Below are 16,209 nucleotides of genomic sequence, written 5' to 3'. Positions count from 1 at the left end.
AAAATGTGTATCCTTTAATGATAACACCAAATTACACTTCCATCTAGGAAGACAGCGCACTCCTGATTGTGGCTTCCTGTCTGCCCAGTCTGCTGATGGCCTTTATCAGCTTGACCCTTCCCCTTCATGCTTTTGTTTTGAACTCTGACTCCTTAGCTTGCAGGTGTATTTTCCCAACACACCTGGGCCAGAGAACATAGCAAAAATGGTGGGAGAGTCCTGCCACTTAGAAGGGGGTTATTTAGCCGCAGAAGGAGGGCAGGTTAGCTGCAATGGCCTGAGTGCTGGCGCTGGGGCTGAGCTGTTGGAGGCTTGTTAGAGCTAACAGAGAACTAGACACCTTTTCTGGAGGTTGGGGGGTGGTAGTGTTTACCAGGTCAGAGTCCAGCCTGGGCCAAACTCAGACTGCCATCTTAGGGGGCTTGAAACCCGGCACTGCCCAAGTAGGAGGAAGCAGCTGAGCCTGAGAAGGGTTGATTTATTCAGCCCAGGCACCCACACAATCACTGTGGTCAGGTCAGAAGCAGGGGATACATAATTTCATAGGATAAAATTTCATAGGATAGGGAAGAGGTCCTGTGGCACAAGCTGCTTCTGAGAGCGGGTACCAGGCTGGGGAGGGAGGGTTCTAGCTGTGAACAGAAACAGCTCTCTCATAGCTTGGGGGGCTTTATGAGCTTGGTGGCTATCTATGGAGCTAGCTGGGCCAGGAGACCAGTGGTTTCTGAGTGACTGACCTGAGCCTCATGCTGGTCCATTCTAGATGCTAAACAGTTACTCCCCTGTTAGTCTCTCCACATCTTGTTCTTTCCTGCAACACCTGAATCTTTTCCCTCCCCCTGCTGCACACACAGTCCCTGCTCACGGCTCTGGTGTAACTGTAGAGAGATTCCCATTGCTCTCTTCTGCCTCAGAATCTCACTGTGACTATCTGCCCTTCAGGATGCAGTTGTTGAGCCTGTCCTGGCTCGGCCTGGGCCCCGTGGTCACCTCCTCATGGCATCTTCTGCTGCTGTTTGTGGCCTCCTGGCTCCTGGCGAGAATTCTGGCCTGGACCTACTCCTTCTATGAGATGTGTGCCTGCCTCAGATGCTTCCCTCAGGCCCCTAAACGGAACTGGTTTTGGGGTCACCTGGGCACGGTGGGAATGGCAGGAGGATTGGTCAGGTTGGGTGGATGTCTGCTAACAGACATGAAGAATGGGGATCAGGGATTGGGGGGCAGGAAAAGGCTAGGGCTTAGGACAGTAGAAAAGCGAGGGAGCCCCTCACCCCTCATTTTCCCAGCACATTCCTGGCATCTCAGAACACTCCTCTGCTCTGAAGCCTTTCTTCTTTTCTTTCCTGCCCCAAATCTGCTTTGAGTCACAGTCCCGCCAGGACCCACGGTCTCAGGTCTCTTCACCTTATTTGTACAGGTGCTCCCAGCATGGAGTGCACAGAGCAGGGACATTCCTGATCCACTCAGTTTCTGCTGCTGGAGTGGAGGTCTTACTGTGGCATGTCCAAGGTCTGGACCCTCTTACACCCATGTCTGTTGACCTCAGGCCAGTGCCTGCACCTCTCTGGGCTGTTCCCTGCCCTATAGAAGCTAGATGATTTCCCTAGCTCCCCCCACAGGGGCTCTGTTGGGCAGTCTCCCTCCTCCAACTGTTTGGACATTGTCCTTTTTTATCTTGTCCTCTCAAGGTTTATCAGCTGACTCTAATGTCTACTTTGGGTCAAAGGTGAGGAGTTTTAACAATTTGTGGTGCCAGAATGTAACACCCAGGGTCTTGCGTGTGCCGGGCAAGCACTCTGTCCCCGAGGCACAGCACAGAAGGGCCCCTTTCCTTTCTAGGGACCACTATGGGGGTGGGGCTCCAACTCGGCACCCTCTCCTCATCCACAGTGCCCTTGCTCTGTGCTGCACTGGCTTCCTCTTGCTAGAGCCACATCGAGAATTTTGGTGTCACCACCAATGCCACCGGCACCACAACCTCTGCCCTTCCAGCCCCTCCCCCACCCCGGGGACTCCTTCTGTACATCCCAGTGCAGCAGCCTCTTTCCATGTCCCTGTCTCCTCTCCACCACATTAGCTCAGATATGCATCAGCACTTATGGTCTGACCTTCTTGCCAGTTGAGTTTTCTTTCATAGACATTTGAAAAATGTTCACTCACCCATGTTTTCTGGTGTGTTTTTCACAGGTGATGTCCATCTGTGTCCAATATGAATCCTTCTGTACTAAACCTTCCAGAGTGCTTGCTCTGCAATCCCGGAGTTAGCTTCATTTGTTGCCTGCTTTTCCCTGCCTGCTGCTCATCCTGTCAGTCTTGTGATTTCTTGGTCACTGAATCCTAACTCCACCATGGGCATCTCTCCGCAGCTCTCTGCGGCCCCTTTTTTCCTGGGAAGACCTTCATAGGCTTCAGGATGACATCCAGCTCTCAGTGGTCTCTTAGTGTCTGCTGCTGGCTCCTTTTTCTCCTGACCTTTTCACATGGTTCTCTACCTCTTCCCATTCCTTTCTCCCCCCACCCCATGCTGCCTTCTTACAGATCCAGCTCCTAAGTTGGCCATCAGTTCTCTCCTTAGATGACTTCCAAGTTCACATCTCTCCTGAGCAGGGAACCAAAATTTGAAACCCTCCATGATTCTTTGCTGTGAATCTGGGGAGGTGCCTGCCCAGAGCTGATGTTAGTGGGCTGTGCTGGTTCAGGGGCAGGGGTGGGGACCCAAGGGTGAGTGCGAGAGTGAGCCCTGGTTAGAAGGAAATTAGCTGTGAGTTCCTCTTAATGGAAAGGATGGAGGACAGGAGAGGGCTTGAGAAAAGGATGACTTAGAAGTTGGAGATGAGAAGATTTATATGAAAAGGATTCCACAGAGACGAAGGGAGATAACTCCCCCACACACGGGGGGGTGGGGTGAAGAGAGAGAATGAGAGAGGAAGGATGGGGACATGTACAGGCTTGCTTCTCTGTTGCTGTGAGAAAACGCCATGACTAAAAGCAACATGGAGAGGGAAACATTTATTCCATATTCCCATCTGTCCTGGAGGGAAAGCAGAGCAGGAACCGAAGCAGAGACCCTGGAGAAATGCTGCTTATTGGCTCACATTTGACTACCTTTCTTACATCCCCCAGGTCCACCTATCTATGGGCTGCACCACAGATAAAAGGCTGGTCTTCCTGCATCAAACATTAATAAAGAAAATGCCCACAGGCTTGCCTGGAGGACAGTCTGATAGAGATATTTTCTCAGTTGACCCTCTCTCTTCCCCAAGATGACTGTGTCAAACGTTGACAGAAACCAGCAAGCAGAGAGGAGTGAGCAGACGAAAGAAATGGAGAGAAAGATGAAGAGGGACAATTATAGTAAAGAAAAAATGCGCATACATATTTAGATTTAGCTCATAATTTTCTTCTTTAGTTATATATCACATCTTTCTATGTCATCTAATTATATGAGCTATCATGTATCTATTTATATCGTCTACCTACCTACCTACCTATCTGCTTTCATTTTGGCCCATAGCTACTAATCTGTACATCTGTGTATATGTGTGTTTATCCACAAATCTTTCCATCCATGTATCCATCCATCTATCCATTATCCACATTTAGATCACAAAACAGAGAGATGAGGAGAGTTTCACATCTGAGAAAAGTGTGGAGACAGAGACGTGGAGACAGTAAGAGACACACGTGGTGAACCCCTGTGACTTACCAAGAGCTCAGGATAAATCACCTAAGTAGGAGGCTGAGAAGGATGCGGTGTGGTGGGCACAGAATGGGAACATCCAAGACACTTGACCGGACAGCTTTCTTCATCCTCAGATCCAGAACAACGAGGAGGGCATGCGGCTGGTGACGGAAATGGGCCAGACCTTCCGAGATGTCTATCTGTGTTGGCTGGGACCCGTCATCCCTGTGTTGAAGCTCGTTGACCCTGCATTCATTGCCCCCCTGCTCCAGGCCCCAGGTATCCGTTTTAGGATCTCAATCCTTGGCCTCTTCTCTGTTTCCTATCCAAGCCCTTCCCATCCTTGGATTGACCAGGCTGAGAGACAGGGATGTATTTGACGGTGGCCATGTCTCTGCAGCTAACCTGCTGAGTGATTGCGCTAAAGTCCTAGCTCTCCCTTGCTGCTGGAATCTGTTTGAGCTGTGAGTGATGGAAGCTCAACCCAGTGTGACCTAAGCCAGGAAAGAGAATCGTCATGTTGGCTCCGTGATGTAGCTTAGGGATAGGACACTTGTCTACCATGCACAAAACCTTAGGTTCCGTGCCTAGAACTAGAAGGGCGACTCTCCATTGTGGATGTTTATGTGTGGGTATGTTTACGGTGACTGTTTATTGTACATGTATGTATGTGGGTACATATGCATGTGTGAATGTGTGTGTGTGTGTGTATGAATGCATGGATGTGAAGGGTGGAGAACATCCTTGCTTGTCATTTCTAGGACCACTGTTAACCTGACTTGCTGGAGCTCACCAGTTAGGCTTGACTTTCTATCCAGCAAGCCCCAGGGATCTTTCCTGTTCCTTCCTTCCCAGAATGGTACCAGCTGGTGACATTTTTACATGGGCTCTTGGGGGATGAAATTTGGGTTTCCAATGCTCACAAGGAAAGTACTTAACTGATGTCCCGGAGAGGGGTCTGTAGATACAGCTCCTTACAGTGCAATCAGGAATCTTCATATTCTGCTTGTATTTTCTTCTGTGAGGACCTTATCTTCTTTCTGGGAAAGATGGCTTCTAGTCATTCAACCACCAAGAAAAATTCCATGATTCTAAAGAAAGTTATGGAACCTACCCTGTTCCCTCTGCTTAGTTCACTGAGTCTTGGCTGTCCCAGACACCTTGGATAGAAGTGCCCCAAGCTGGAGGGGATTAGGGATTAGGGGATTAGGCTGTCCTCTGGTATGCAGAGAACTGTCAGATCCACCACGCCCAGAAGGGTCAGCTGGGTCTGGTTGGCCCTGGGCTGCGTGGCGGCTGGTGAGGGCAGAAGACTTCACAGTGGGCACACGGCTCTGAGAACAGAGGAGCCCTTAATGCTGAACACCCAGGGCTTAGTGTGGTATAGCGGGGAGAGCTGGAGGGCTCTGGGACACATCTAGGTCACATCTGGGACTTTAATGGAACCATATTTAGATGCCAGTCTGGGCTTATCTGAAGGGCACAATCAGGTCACACCAGACTGTTACACACTGTGTTGTGTCATGTCTGGATAGCATGTGCCCCATCATATATGCCAGGATATGCCAGGGCATGTCAGAGAGCCACAATTGACAGTGTGTCCTATGTCTGCAAAGCCACACGGTGGAGCATGTAGCAGCCATGTGAAGGCGTGCTGAGGCATGTTGTGGCCTGCGAGGCTGACCTTTGCTCTCCTCGCTGCTGCAGGGTGGTCTGGTCTGCCTCATCTCCTTCCTCTTCGCTGCTTCCTTGTTCCTGTCTCCTTCCTGCCTGGCTGTGCTTGGAGGGGAAATGCACAGTCCTGGGGTTGGGAGTCCCCATCCCTCCCTAAGTCCACCATCTACCCTCTCCATGGCCCCTGATTGTTCTTCTTCATGGCAGCTTTGGTGGCCCCCAAGGACATGACTTTCTATGGCTTCCTGAAGCCCTGGCTGGGTGAGTATCAAGGTGAGGGTCAGGGGGCACCTTGGGAGTCAGAGTAAGGTTCTACCTTTGCCCATGCCATCCCTGCCCTCCCAGGGGACGGGCTCTTCCTGAGTGCTGGTGACAAGTGGAGCCGCCATCGCCGCCTGCTGACGCCTGCTTTCCACTTTGACATCCTGAAGCCCTATGTGAAGATTTTCAACAAGAGTGTGAACACCATGCACGTGAGTTCCTCAGACTCTGGGTCCCGTGTAGAGCCTTGCAGAAAAGGGAGTGGCTTCAGATAGATGTTTTCTGAACATGTATTTCTGCTGAGAGGTCCTGGGACGTCAGTTTCCCCATCTTTAAGAGGAGAATAGTAATCTGCACTTAAAAGGTGACACTGTGGAGCCACGCTCCTAGCATGAGGATGGGCTTGCTGCAGCCCATTGTGTACCTCATTGTACAGAAGTTCTTGAACTCCAACATGCTAATGTTGAGTATTGCATAGTAGATCTTGCTACTTAGCATATCGGTCTCTGTTCACGGCCTTATACTGACCACGGTGACATGAAGTTGTATTCCCAGCATTGGGGAGACTGAGGCAGGAGACACTGGAGTTCAAGGGCCATCAGGTCTTCAGTATAGTTCAATTCTAGCTAGCTAGCCTAGCACAAGACCTTGAATTCTGTCAGCAGTATTGAGGAAAAAAATTAAGTTTTATTGGTCTTGGTAAGCCAGTCACACCTTATCATCCTGAGGGAAATTACTTTGCTAGAATTGAGATCCTGGATCCATGACAGAGAGGGCAGAATGCTCAGTGTCTCTCCATGCTACCTTTTAGCTCCAGCAGCACAAGCTCATTTTCACAACACTCTTCAGGCAAGAACAAGTTCCCGGTTCAGTTCAGGCTATGGAGTAATTACGAATACTTTGGCCCATTTCTGTAGCCGCTTACCACTGGGCCAATGGCTGTGATAACGGCTGAGCACCTACCGAATGCCAGTTTTGTGATCTGTGTTGTCTGTCATAGTTTCTGCGTTGATCTGAGGGAGAGGTGGCAACGCCAGTTACATTGTAGATGGTGAATCTGAAGGTCATGAGATCAGGGAGTTCATCCAAGTTCACGACCCAGAAGAGAGTATGAGCGGAAGAGCAGATATTGAAGTACGGCCTGTGGGGCAATAAATGAGTTTAATTGAACTGTTAAAGGCCTGATTATCAGTAAGTGGAGAGGACAGCGGCCTGACCCAGGGCACACAGGAGGTGGCGGTGACTGAAAACTCCTGACTCCTAACCTTGCATTTTCATTTCCTACAGATTTACTTCTGTTCCCATCCAAGTCTGATCTTCTCTGGGGTTGGGTAGTAGCTGAGAAGAAGAGCAGGAGGCTGCCTCCACGGAAGGAAACATCTATTCTGATGTTTCAACTTGGGCAGGGTTTCAAAGAGCTGAGGTTTAGCCCCATCCCTGTTTTCTTCTCTAAAGGCCAAGTGGAAGCGTCTGGCCCTGGAGGGCAGCGCCCGTCTGGAAATGTTTGAGAACATCAGCCTCATGACCCTGGACAGTCTGCAGAAATGCCTCTTTGGCTTTGACAGCAACTGTCAGGAGTGAGTTCCTGTCCTGGGGTAGAAACCTGAACCATGGATCAAGAAAGAAGGTTGTGGAGGGAGGACTACTGGTGGGAGCAGAGGGGACTCACTGAAGGAGGTGAGAGGCACCACTGAAGGGTGGGGGCAGGGGAAGCGAGGGGTCCTTCTGGACAGTTGCAGCTTTGGGTTAAGGCAAGGAGGTGCCGATATGTGAAGAAGGCAATGAAGGGATACCTTGAAACAAGGTTGGAGGATGATTTAGGTTGTTTGTTTGCTTGTGTGTTTTTGTGTGTGTGTGTGTGTGTGTGTGATAAAATGTCTAAGCAAAACATGTCGGGAAGGAAAGACATTTTTCGTCAGTGGTTTCAGTCTGTCAAGGCGGGGAATGACAGGACAAAGCAGCTCCCCACCATGATGGCCGAGAGGTACAAAAAGATGTCTGTGCCAGGCAGTCTTTGTCTTTTTCCCCCTTCGCATCCAGTGGGGTGAGGCTGTCCATGCTGAGAGAGGGTTTTTACCTCACCCACATGCAGATGTGTGCTTTCACTGATTTCACAGATGCCTCTCAGTCTTACATAAAAGAAACCATTGCAGACAGTTACACAGATAGTTCTAAAGTGCACACACCTTTTCTTTCCTAGCCTCCTCTCCCTTCTCCTTCCTCTTTGCCTTTCCTTCCTTCCTTTACCATTTTTCTTTTTGACAGCGTCTCAGCCAGTCATTGGTCTGGCCTAGAGCTCACTATGTAGATTAGATTGGCCTTGAGCTCCTGATCCTCCCATATCCACCTCCTGAGTGTTGGGATCACAGTCCAGGAGCTACCAATTCCAGCTAGTGGCTAGATCTTAAAGATGTACGGTGGCACATGCCTTTAATCCCAGCACTTGGGAAGGAGAGGCAGGTGGATTTCTGTGAGTTTGAGGCCAGCCTGGTCTACAGAGTGAGTTCCAGGACAGTCAAGGCTACACAGAGAAAACCCGTCTTCAAAATCTAAACAAACAAACAAATAAACAAAGATGTTGACTGTCCAGCCAGAAGGGTGTGCACTCCAGCCTGAGTTTCCCAGAGCATGAGAGAAGGTGTCTGTACTGGGGAAGTCCTAGTCACAGTGAGCTTGGGCATTCTAATCAACAGAGGAGCTTCACACAGATTCAGGCTGCAGGGAACCTGGAGGGAGGGTCTGAGCCTGAGCAGAGTCCCAGGAAACCAAGGGTGAAGAAATGATGATCACATATGCCCTGAGATCCTGGGTCAGGGGGCTACTTGTGGGGAGCAGGAAACAGAGAATCAATCGTATATACCCTTTCTGGATGGGTCCTGATCCTGGGACTCTGGCTGGAGTTACTCTGGGGTTTCTGTGTGCTAAGTTGCTTCCTCTCTCTGGCCTGTCCTGGAGGTCCCCCAGTGAATACATTGCTGCCATCTTGGAACTCAGTGCTCTGGTAGCAAAAAAGTACCAGCAGCTCTTCCTGTATGTGGACTTCCTGTACTACTTCACTGCTGATGGGCGGCGCTTCCGCAAGGCCTGTGACCTGGTGCACAACTTCACAGATGCTGTCATCAGGGAGAGACGCCGCACCCTCTCCAGCCAAAGTGCTGATGAGTTCCTGAAGCCCAAGGCTAGGTCTAAGACTTTGGACTTCATCGATGTGCTCTTGTTGGCCAAGGTGAGAGCTTATGTGGGAACTAGGTTACTGGAACCTTCATGTTCAGTCAAGAGGACTGAATATTCAATCAAGAGGATGCCAGAGAGCCTTGGATGGTACTTGTAAAATGAAGGACAGGTGAGAAAGAAGTTCAACAGAAGTGTGTCTGTTGAACGCTGTTTGGAAGCAGCCAGCAACAGCAGGAAACCGAGAAGGACAGTGTGGGGCAGGCTCTGGGGGCTGGGGGAGGGACAGCAAGACAGAGTCCTATGTACACAGTGGGTATCAGGGCTGTGTCAGGTCAGGCTCAGGAGCCCTTCGAGTGGCACGAATTGAGGGTCTCATGTCTCCAGGATGAACACGGAAAGGAGCTGTCAGACAAGGACATCCGAGCAGAGGCTGACACCTTCATGTTTGGAGGTGAGTGTCCCTGTGAGGCCACAGAGGAGACAGGGCTCAGTCAATCCCAGGGCCTTGGTTTCTTGTGAATCTGCTGCAGTTTCAGACACTCTTCTCCTGGTTCTTTTCGTCTGGTATCTCTGTCTACCCATCTATCACTTCCTGTTCTCCCTGGAGCTTTAATACCTGTGTACTCCTACATTGTGGTGCTCTGAGGTGGCCAGAGATCCATGTTTGCTTCTCTGCCCTGCAGGCCATGACACCACGGCCAGTGCACTCTCCTGGATCCTGTACAACCTGGCGAGGCACCCGGAATACCAGGAGCGCTGCCGGCAGGAGGTGCAGGAGCTCCTGAGGGACCGCGAGCCTGAGGAGATTGAATGGTAAGCATGGTACCTTGTGATTTCTGCTGCTGTTATAGCTGTGAGCCACTTGTGGGGTTGCTAATTTCAATTTTCCTTTCTTTCTTTCTTTCTTTCTTTTTTCTTTCTTTCTTTCCTTCCTTCCTTCCTTTCTTTCTTTCTTTTTGAGACAGGGTTTCTTTTTGTAGCCCTGGCTGTCCCAGACTCCCTTTGTAGAGCAGGCTGGCCGTGAATTCACAGAATCCGCATGCCTCTGCCTACCCAAGTCCTGGGATGACAGGCGAGTGCCACAGCACCCAGCTTACTTTTGATTATTATTTTTTTTTGATACAGAGTTTATATATGTAGCACAGGCTGGCCTGGAAGTCAGTATCTTAATGCTTCAGCATCCAGGGTTTATAGACCCAGTTTGGACGTGTATCCATGTAGTCAATTAGCATCCAGTGCGTTAGGTGTCATCATGACCTTTCAAGCCTAATTTCTCTTTCTTGATTCTCATCCCCATCTCCATCATCATCCCTGTGACCTCTTTTCGCCCTTCCACCCCTTGCCTTTGATTTACGTTCATTGACATCTCTTCTTTTAACTTTTTGTGTTTGACCTCATTGAAATCCTAGAATATAACCTTTGGGTCACATGTAATTTGCTTGGTGATTTGTAACAATTCTTTGAAGTATGTGTGTGTGTGTATACATAATCACACACACACATTCACACACATACCACAATTGTAGATATCACTGACTCTCACGTGAATTCTAATTTGGTCCATGACCTCTTAATATACAGAAATTACTTTTTGTGTACATTTATCCCTTCATTATTTGTTCTTACATTTTCTGCTCTTAGACTTTGAAACATTCATAGCGCTAGGTCATAAAAATGTTGCTTTCACTGTCACGTATCTGGGAATGGATTGGTCCAGTGGAGACTTGGGAAATTGTTAGAGTTGCAGAGTTTTGTTCTGCACTGCTCAGAGCAGCATCACCGGTTTAAAGTAACCAAAGATTCTGAATATTCTCACCCTAAGGAAATGACAAATCTCTGAAGTGACAGATATGCTGATTAACTTTGAAGGTTTAGTGTTTTAGATGTAGGGAGGAATCTGCCCTATAGGTGGATGAAACAAGCATTTTTGTTTTTCCTTTTTTTTTAGACAGCTTGTCACTGTTGTGGTGGTTCCCAACTTGCGGTGTAGCTGAGACTAGCCTTGACTTTCAAATCCTCCTGCCTCCCCCTCCTCAGAGCTGCGATTCCACACCTGCTTAATTTAGCACTTTTTGTTTGCTTATTGTTTTCTGAAGCCCTCCTCTAACCCATCTACGCACGTCCCAGCAGCGTGAGGACTGTCTCCAGCATGCACCGTGTTTTCAGATAGTCGCGTGCCTCCTCCCTTGGATTCCACATGCCACTTTTCATGTTCCTGTCATGCAGTAACGGTTTTAAAAAGTTGTTTTCATTTTTACTACTATAGTTTTGCAATAGGTTTTAGTAAATGATAGGTGGGCTCTTTCTTTTCTTTAAAAAACTTTTTTTTTTTTTTTTTTTTTTGAGACAGAATCACACTGTGTAGCCCTAACTGGCTTGCAACTTATGTAGAACAGACTGTTCTCCAGTTCAGAAATCCACCTGCCTCCGGCTCCAGAGTGCTGGGATTCCAAGTATGCACCACCATGCCTGGCTCCCTCTTTTATTTTTAGGTTGACTTATCTTTGTAAACTTTAACTCTTTCAATTAGAATAAGGTTCTTGGGTACAGACAATTCAGTTGTGGGTACTTGCCTAGTGTGCAGGCTCTGTGATGCCCAGCGCTGAGAAAGAAAGACTGTCATGTTCCTACACAAAAAAGAAAAAGAGAGAGAGACTTGGGAAATTGGTAGAGTTTTAAATAGAGAGGGTGTTCATCAGGAAGGGAAAGAGTTGGTTAAAAGGGGGCCAAAGAGGGTCAGGGAGTGGAGGATGAACATGGTCAAAATACTTATGCGTCTAAGAAAATGCCAACAAATTCTAGAAAGCAAATGATTCTGGCAAGATGTTAATCACAGTAGCCTCTAATATGGAGTTCATCTAAGTTAGGGCTCTACTGCTATGAAGAGACACCATGACCAAGGCAACATATAAAAGAAAGCCTTTACTTAGGTGCTTGCTTACAGCCTCAGAGGGTGAGTCCGTCATTATGGTGGGAAGCATGTTGGCAGGCAGGTATGGTGCTGGAGCAGTAGCTGAGAGCTACATCCTGATCTATAGGTGGCAGGCAGAGAGAGAGACAAACAGATGGAGAGACGTAGAGACTGAAAGTGGGCTTGATGTGGACTTTTGAAACCTCAGAGCCCACCCCAGTGACACACCCCCTCCAAGGCCACGTCTCCTACTGCTTCCCAAAGAGTTCACCAACTGGGGACTAAGCATACAAAGATATGAACCTATGGGGGCCATTCTCATTCAAACCACCACAGAATACTTCATGGATTTTTTTTCTTTTACAAATTTAAATTAAGTTCAGTGTGTGTGTGTGAACCAAGTAGGCTGCAGTCAGTTCTCTTTTTTCCACCATATGTGTCCTGGGGATTGAATTCATGTAATCAAGCTTGATGGTAGGTCCCTTTACCATCTGAGCTGTTTCACCAGCCCAGGACACAGCATTTCTTGTAGCCTAAGGTGGCCTTAACTCCTGATCCTCCTGCCTACACTCATGAGGCCTGAACGCCTCCTCACTCAGGTCACTAAGTTTTTAAAGCTTTTTCATTTTGAATGTATGGAAGCATTTAAAGAGATCTTTTGAGAGGTGTGGTTTCCTTTTAAATATGTCTAATGCCAAGTTAAGCTTTCTTCTGGTAATTTTGTGATTTTCATTTTTAAGGCTTAAGTTTCAATCTAGAGCCATTCTTGGTGGCTGATCTCTGAAACTTCAGAAATTGGAAGATAGAGGGGTTAATCCTACAGGCTGAGAATGAGACCATTACCACAAGTTAAAGCAAAAACTGAAGCAAGCTTTAACTAAATACTGGCCAGGTTGGTGGACTGTGGCTATGTCCATCTTTGGGTTTCCACAAAATGGTCCTGAGTCGCAGTTTGCAGGTGTTTAAAAGGCAAAGCCCTCAATTCACATTCCCCATCAGGTCCTATGAGGGGCAAACATCTATCCTGCCTAGTACCTCCTGCCTCCATGTGATCAAGCACATCCTTGTAGTTGGGTCTTGCTGTCTCCCATAAACAACAGCCTCCAGTGCTTTCGGAAGTCTCTGTGCATGGGCAAGGGCCTTAGAGATCAGAGGCATCCCAAGGATCAGGAGTTCCATTGCTTGAGACTTTAATTTATCTGGAGTGCAATTTTTTCAAAAGCCTGAAGAAGGTGATGGGTTTTGCTCCTGGATAATCGTGCGGTGTGCTCCTCAGGGACGACCTGGCCCGGCTGCCCTTCCTGACCATGTGCATCAAGGAGAGTCTGCGGCTGCATCCTCCTGCGACAGACCTGGTCCGCCGCTGCACTAAGGACATTGTGCTGCCTGATGGCCGAGTCATCCCCAAAGGTGCCCACACACGATGGGAGGAGGCCCCTGGGTAGGATGGTGGTCCTTAGAGGTAGCACGGATCGGTACTTACTGTCCACTCCTCCCCAAAAGGCAGCACATGTGTCATCAGCATCTTCGGAGTTCATCACAATCCTTCAGTCTGGCCGGACCCTGAGGTGAGGCTCCTCCCTTCATCTCTAGGACCTGGGAAAGGAGCAAGGTTCCTACTTGGAACTCAGAATCTGTCATTTTTCTGTCTCTGCTTATGTCTTTTCTGAGCTGGAGGGACCTACCAGTTTCGTCTTGCTTGGCTTGCAGGTCTATGACCCCTTCCGCTTTGACCCAGAAAACCCGCAGAAGAGGCCACCTCTAGCTTTTATTCCTTTTTCTGCCGGGTCTAGGTAAGACGAGAGGGCTTGGGGTGAGGAGGTGGGATCTGGGTCTGGCTGGGGAATCCAGGGGATCTAGAGGTGCAGGGTTGGGATGCTCGGGTTCTGGGTCACCTTCCCGGCTCTGCACAGGGCATGCTAAAGGCCAGGAGAGCTTGGCGTTGGAAGGTGAAGGGCGGACTATTCTCAGAGCCCTGTCCTGGTCCGCCTGGCTCCAGAGATGCGGATAACCAAGCGGCGTCCCAGGCGTCTCCTCGTCCCTCCTGGCCCTCGCGCTGACCAGGCCCGGTGGGGACCCTGCCAGGTTGCGTCCGAGGACGCCTGTCTGGGTCCGGGCACAGTCAGAGTCCCCACCCCGTCCTCCCGCAGGAACTGCATAGGACAGACTTTCGCCATGAACGAGATGAAGGTGGCGCTGGCGCTGACACTGCTGCGCTTCCGCGTCCTTCCGGATGACAAGGAGCCGCGCCGGAAGCCGGAGCTGATCCTGCGCGCGGAGGGCGGGCTGTGGCTGCGGGTGGAGCCGCTGAGCGCCTGCGCAGTGACCCCACGCCTGCCCTGGGACGACCTCAACCACCCACCTACCTCTACTCACCGCTGAATAAACAGCCTCACTGAGCGCCAGCAGCGGCTCTAGAGGAAAGCAGCTCCTGTGTCGGGGACAGGCTGGGTTGGTGTCTCTGAACCCCACCCCCGCTTTTGTTCACCTTTGGCCTCTACGCTGCTGAGCGTTTTCCTGAGCTCAAGAATAGGGTTTTATTAAAAGTAATTTTTATGTACTCTTTGACAACCTCACACATGTCTTAACGTATTTTGATCAAATTCATCTCCATTTCCCTTCTTACCCTCCTCTTGGTTTCGCTCCCTGGACCCCTTCCCAGCCCATACCTTCGAGTCTTGCCTGGTGGCACCGAACCTACAACCACAGCACTCAGGAAGCTGGAGGATCTGAAGCTGAAGGCTTCGTCTAATTTCAGAGAGAGAGAGAGAGAGAGAGAGAGAGAGAGAGAGAGAATTTTGAGACAGGATCTCTATGCATATAGTCCTGGCTGTCCTTGAGCGCCTCAGGTAGACCAGTCTGGCATTCAAACTCTCAGAGATACTCCTGCCACAGCCTCCTTAGAACTTGGATTAAAGATTTGTGCCACCTGGTGGCCCTGTTTGTTGTCACTGTGCTTCCTCTCTCCCTCCTCACCTCCTCCTGGTGCATCACGGACAACATTCCAGAAGCTACACTCCTGAAGAAAAATGCTAGCCCCTCCCTGCCCCCCTAGATAACCATCCCGTGTCAATTGCTCCTAGCTAAGGGGGCCCTCACGGGCACCGCCCATTGATGGGGTGTTGGTGCGAGCGTGACCACAGCTGCAGTGAGTTCACAAGTGTAACGGACATCGTGGGTGCAGAAGGAGGCTTTCACGGCTTCTCTCCCATCCTTCCGTTCTAAATTCTGCCTCCCCTTCTTTGATGCTCTCCCTGAGCCTCAGGAGTGCGGCTGGATATCATTGTCCCATTTAGGCTGAGCATTGAAGTTACTTATTCCCAGCACTTTGACCAGTTATAAGTGTTTCACTAACAGCTGCTCACAGCAAAAAAGATGTTTCTCGGCTGGAGAGATGGCTGGCTCAGAGGTTAAGAGCACTGACTGTGCTTCCAAAGGTCCTGAGTTCAATTCCCAGCAACCACATGGTGGCTCACAACCATGTATAGTGAGATCTGGTGCCCCCTTCTGGTGCACAGTCACACATGCAGGCAGAATGTTGTGTAAATAATAAGTAAATCTTAAAAAGAGGTTTGTCTGGCCAAGGTTGAGAGTAGCACTGCTCTATGGGTATAAACATAAGTGGTTTGGAGACCCTGACCAACAGTCAAACATGGACTTACTCCCGTGAGAAGCAGAAGTCAACTGTAGGTATTTGAGCAGGACAGGGATCCAGGCTATGGGCAGGTCTGATGCTCTGCTGTGCATTCTAAGACCTACTGGTAATGTATGACCTGTCCAAATTCTTACCTCCTCAGGGGGAATTTTATATATTCCCCTCCTCTGTCCACACAGCAGCCAGAAGAGAAAGCCTTGTGTCCTTTATCACTCTGTGTTGTCCTTTGAGGCAGGGTTTCTCTGAACCTAGGGCTCCTATCATTATTGTTGCTTCTATTGTTATTATCACATTGTGGACCTGGATATTGTGTTATTTACTGGAAAAAACAAACAAACAGTTTTTAGTTGTGGTGTGGCTCAGCCTTACTACACACCCTTCATCCAAGATCATTCTGCATGGATATTGTAATCAGGATTAAATAAAGTCAATCATAGGTTGGATAGAGTTGGAGCAAGCAACCAATTGACAGGAAGTGACCATAGAAAAAGCATTAGGAAAAAAAAAACTATAGAGAGGAAAAGGAAGTCAGAAGGACCGATAGAGAGGTGGACAGGAAGGAGAGGGGAAAGACATTCAGTAGGAAGGAGGTTCTTTGAGACTGTATGGGGAAGGAGGTTTCCTTTTTCTTCTGTGTGATGTCGGCTGAGAAGGAAGTCAGCTGGGTGCTTTCCCTGCCGCTCTGAGCTGGCAGGCTTTCACCCTAGCATCTGCCTCTCCTTTATTGGTAAAACTGAACACTTGAGATTCTGTTAAAAACAGCATCCCATTTTCTTGGCTAAGCTAGATGCCAGTGAGTCCCAGCAATCCTCTTGTGTCTACTCCCCTCAGAGTTGGGATTACAGACATGTG

At 49.1% G+C, this 16,209-nt stretch overlaps 1 protein-coding gene and 1 long non-coding RNA gene across 5 annotated transcripts; one reads left to right on the top strand and one right to left on the bottom strand.

The window, feature by feature from the left end:
• The first annotated feature begins 943 nt into the window (after positions 1-943).
• On the top strand, positions 944-14,278 carry LOC110548904 (cytochrome P450 4F5-like). The gene is made up of 12 exons (XM_060371026.1): positions 944-1,141; positions 3,817-3,961; positions 5,564-5,617; positions 5,702-5,829; positions 7,073-7,194; positions 8,573-8,843; positions 9,176-9,242; positions 9,475-9,604; positions 12,979-13,112; positions 13,206-13,270; positions 13,413-13,495; positions 13,853-14,278. Exons 1-12 carry the CDS (start codon positions 944-946, stop codon positions 14,082-14,084), a joined length of 1,629 nt encoding a protein of 542 aa, XP_060227009.1. The 3' UTR covers positions 14,085-14,278.
• Positions 3,955-13,522, bottom strand: LOC132648746 (uncharacterized). Of its 4 annotated transcripts, XR_009587137.1 has the most exons (4): positions 13,388-13,522; positions 13,186-13,298; positions 5,673-6,758; positions 3,955-4,722 (listed from the first exon to the last, which is right to left on the bottom strand). It is a non-coding gene; the product is annotated as an uncharacterized LOC132648746 (long non-coding RNA). The 4 variants fall into 4 exon arrangements; XR_009587138.1 differs by lacking the exons at positions 3,955-4,722; positions 5,673-6,758 and adding an exon at positions 9,599-11,418 and having other exon boundaries at positions 11,734-13,298; XR_009587136.1 differs by lacking the exons at positions 3,955-4,722; positions 5,673-6,758 and adding an exon at positions 11,699-13,070.
• Positions 14,279-16,209: the final 1,931 nt, after the last annotated feature.

The sequence above is a fragment of the Meriones unguiculatus genome, chromosome 17 (assembly GCF_030254825.1).
Source record: "Meriones unguiculatus strain TT.TT164.6M chromosome 17, Bangor_MerUng_6.1, whole genome shotgun sequence".
In the NCBI taxonomy this organism is placed as follows: Eukaryota; Metazoa; Chordata; class Mammalia; order Rodentia; family Muridae; genus Meriones; species Meriones unguiculatus.
The sequence above is the reverse complement of the archived record's forward strand: the minus strand, read 5'-3'. Positions and strand labels throughout refer to the sequence as shown.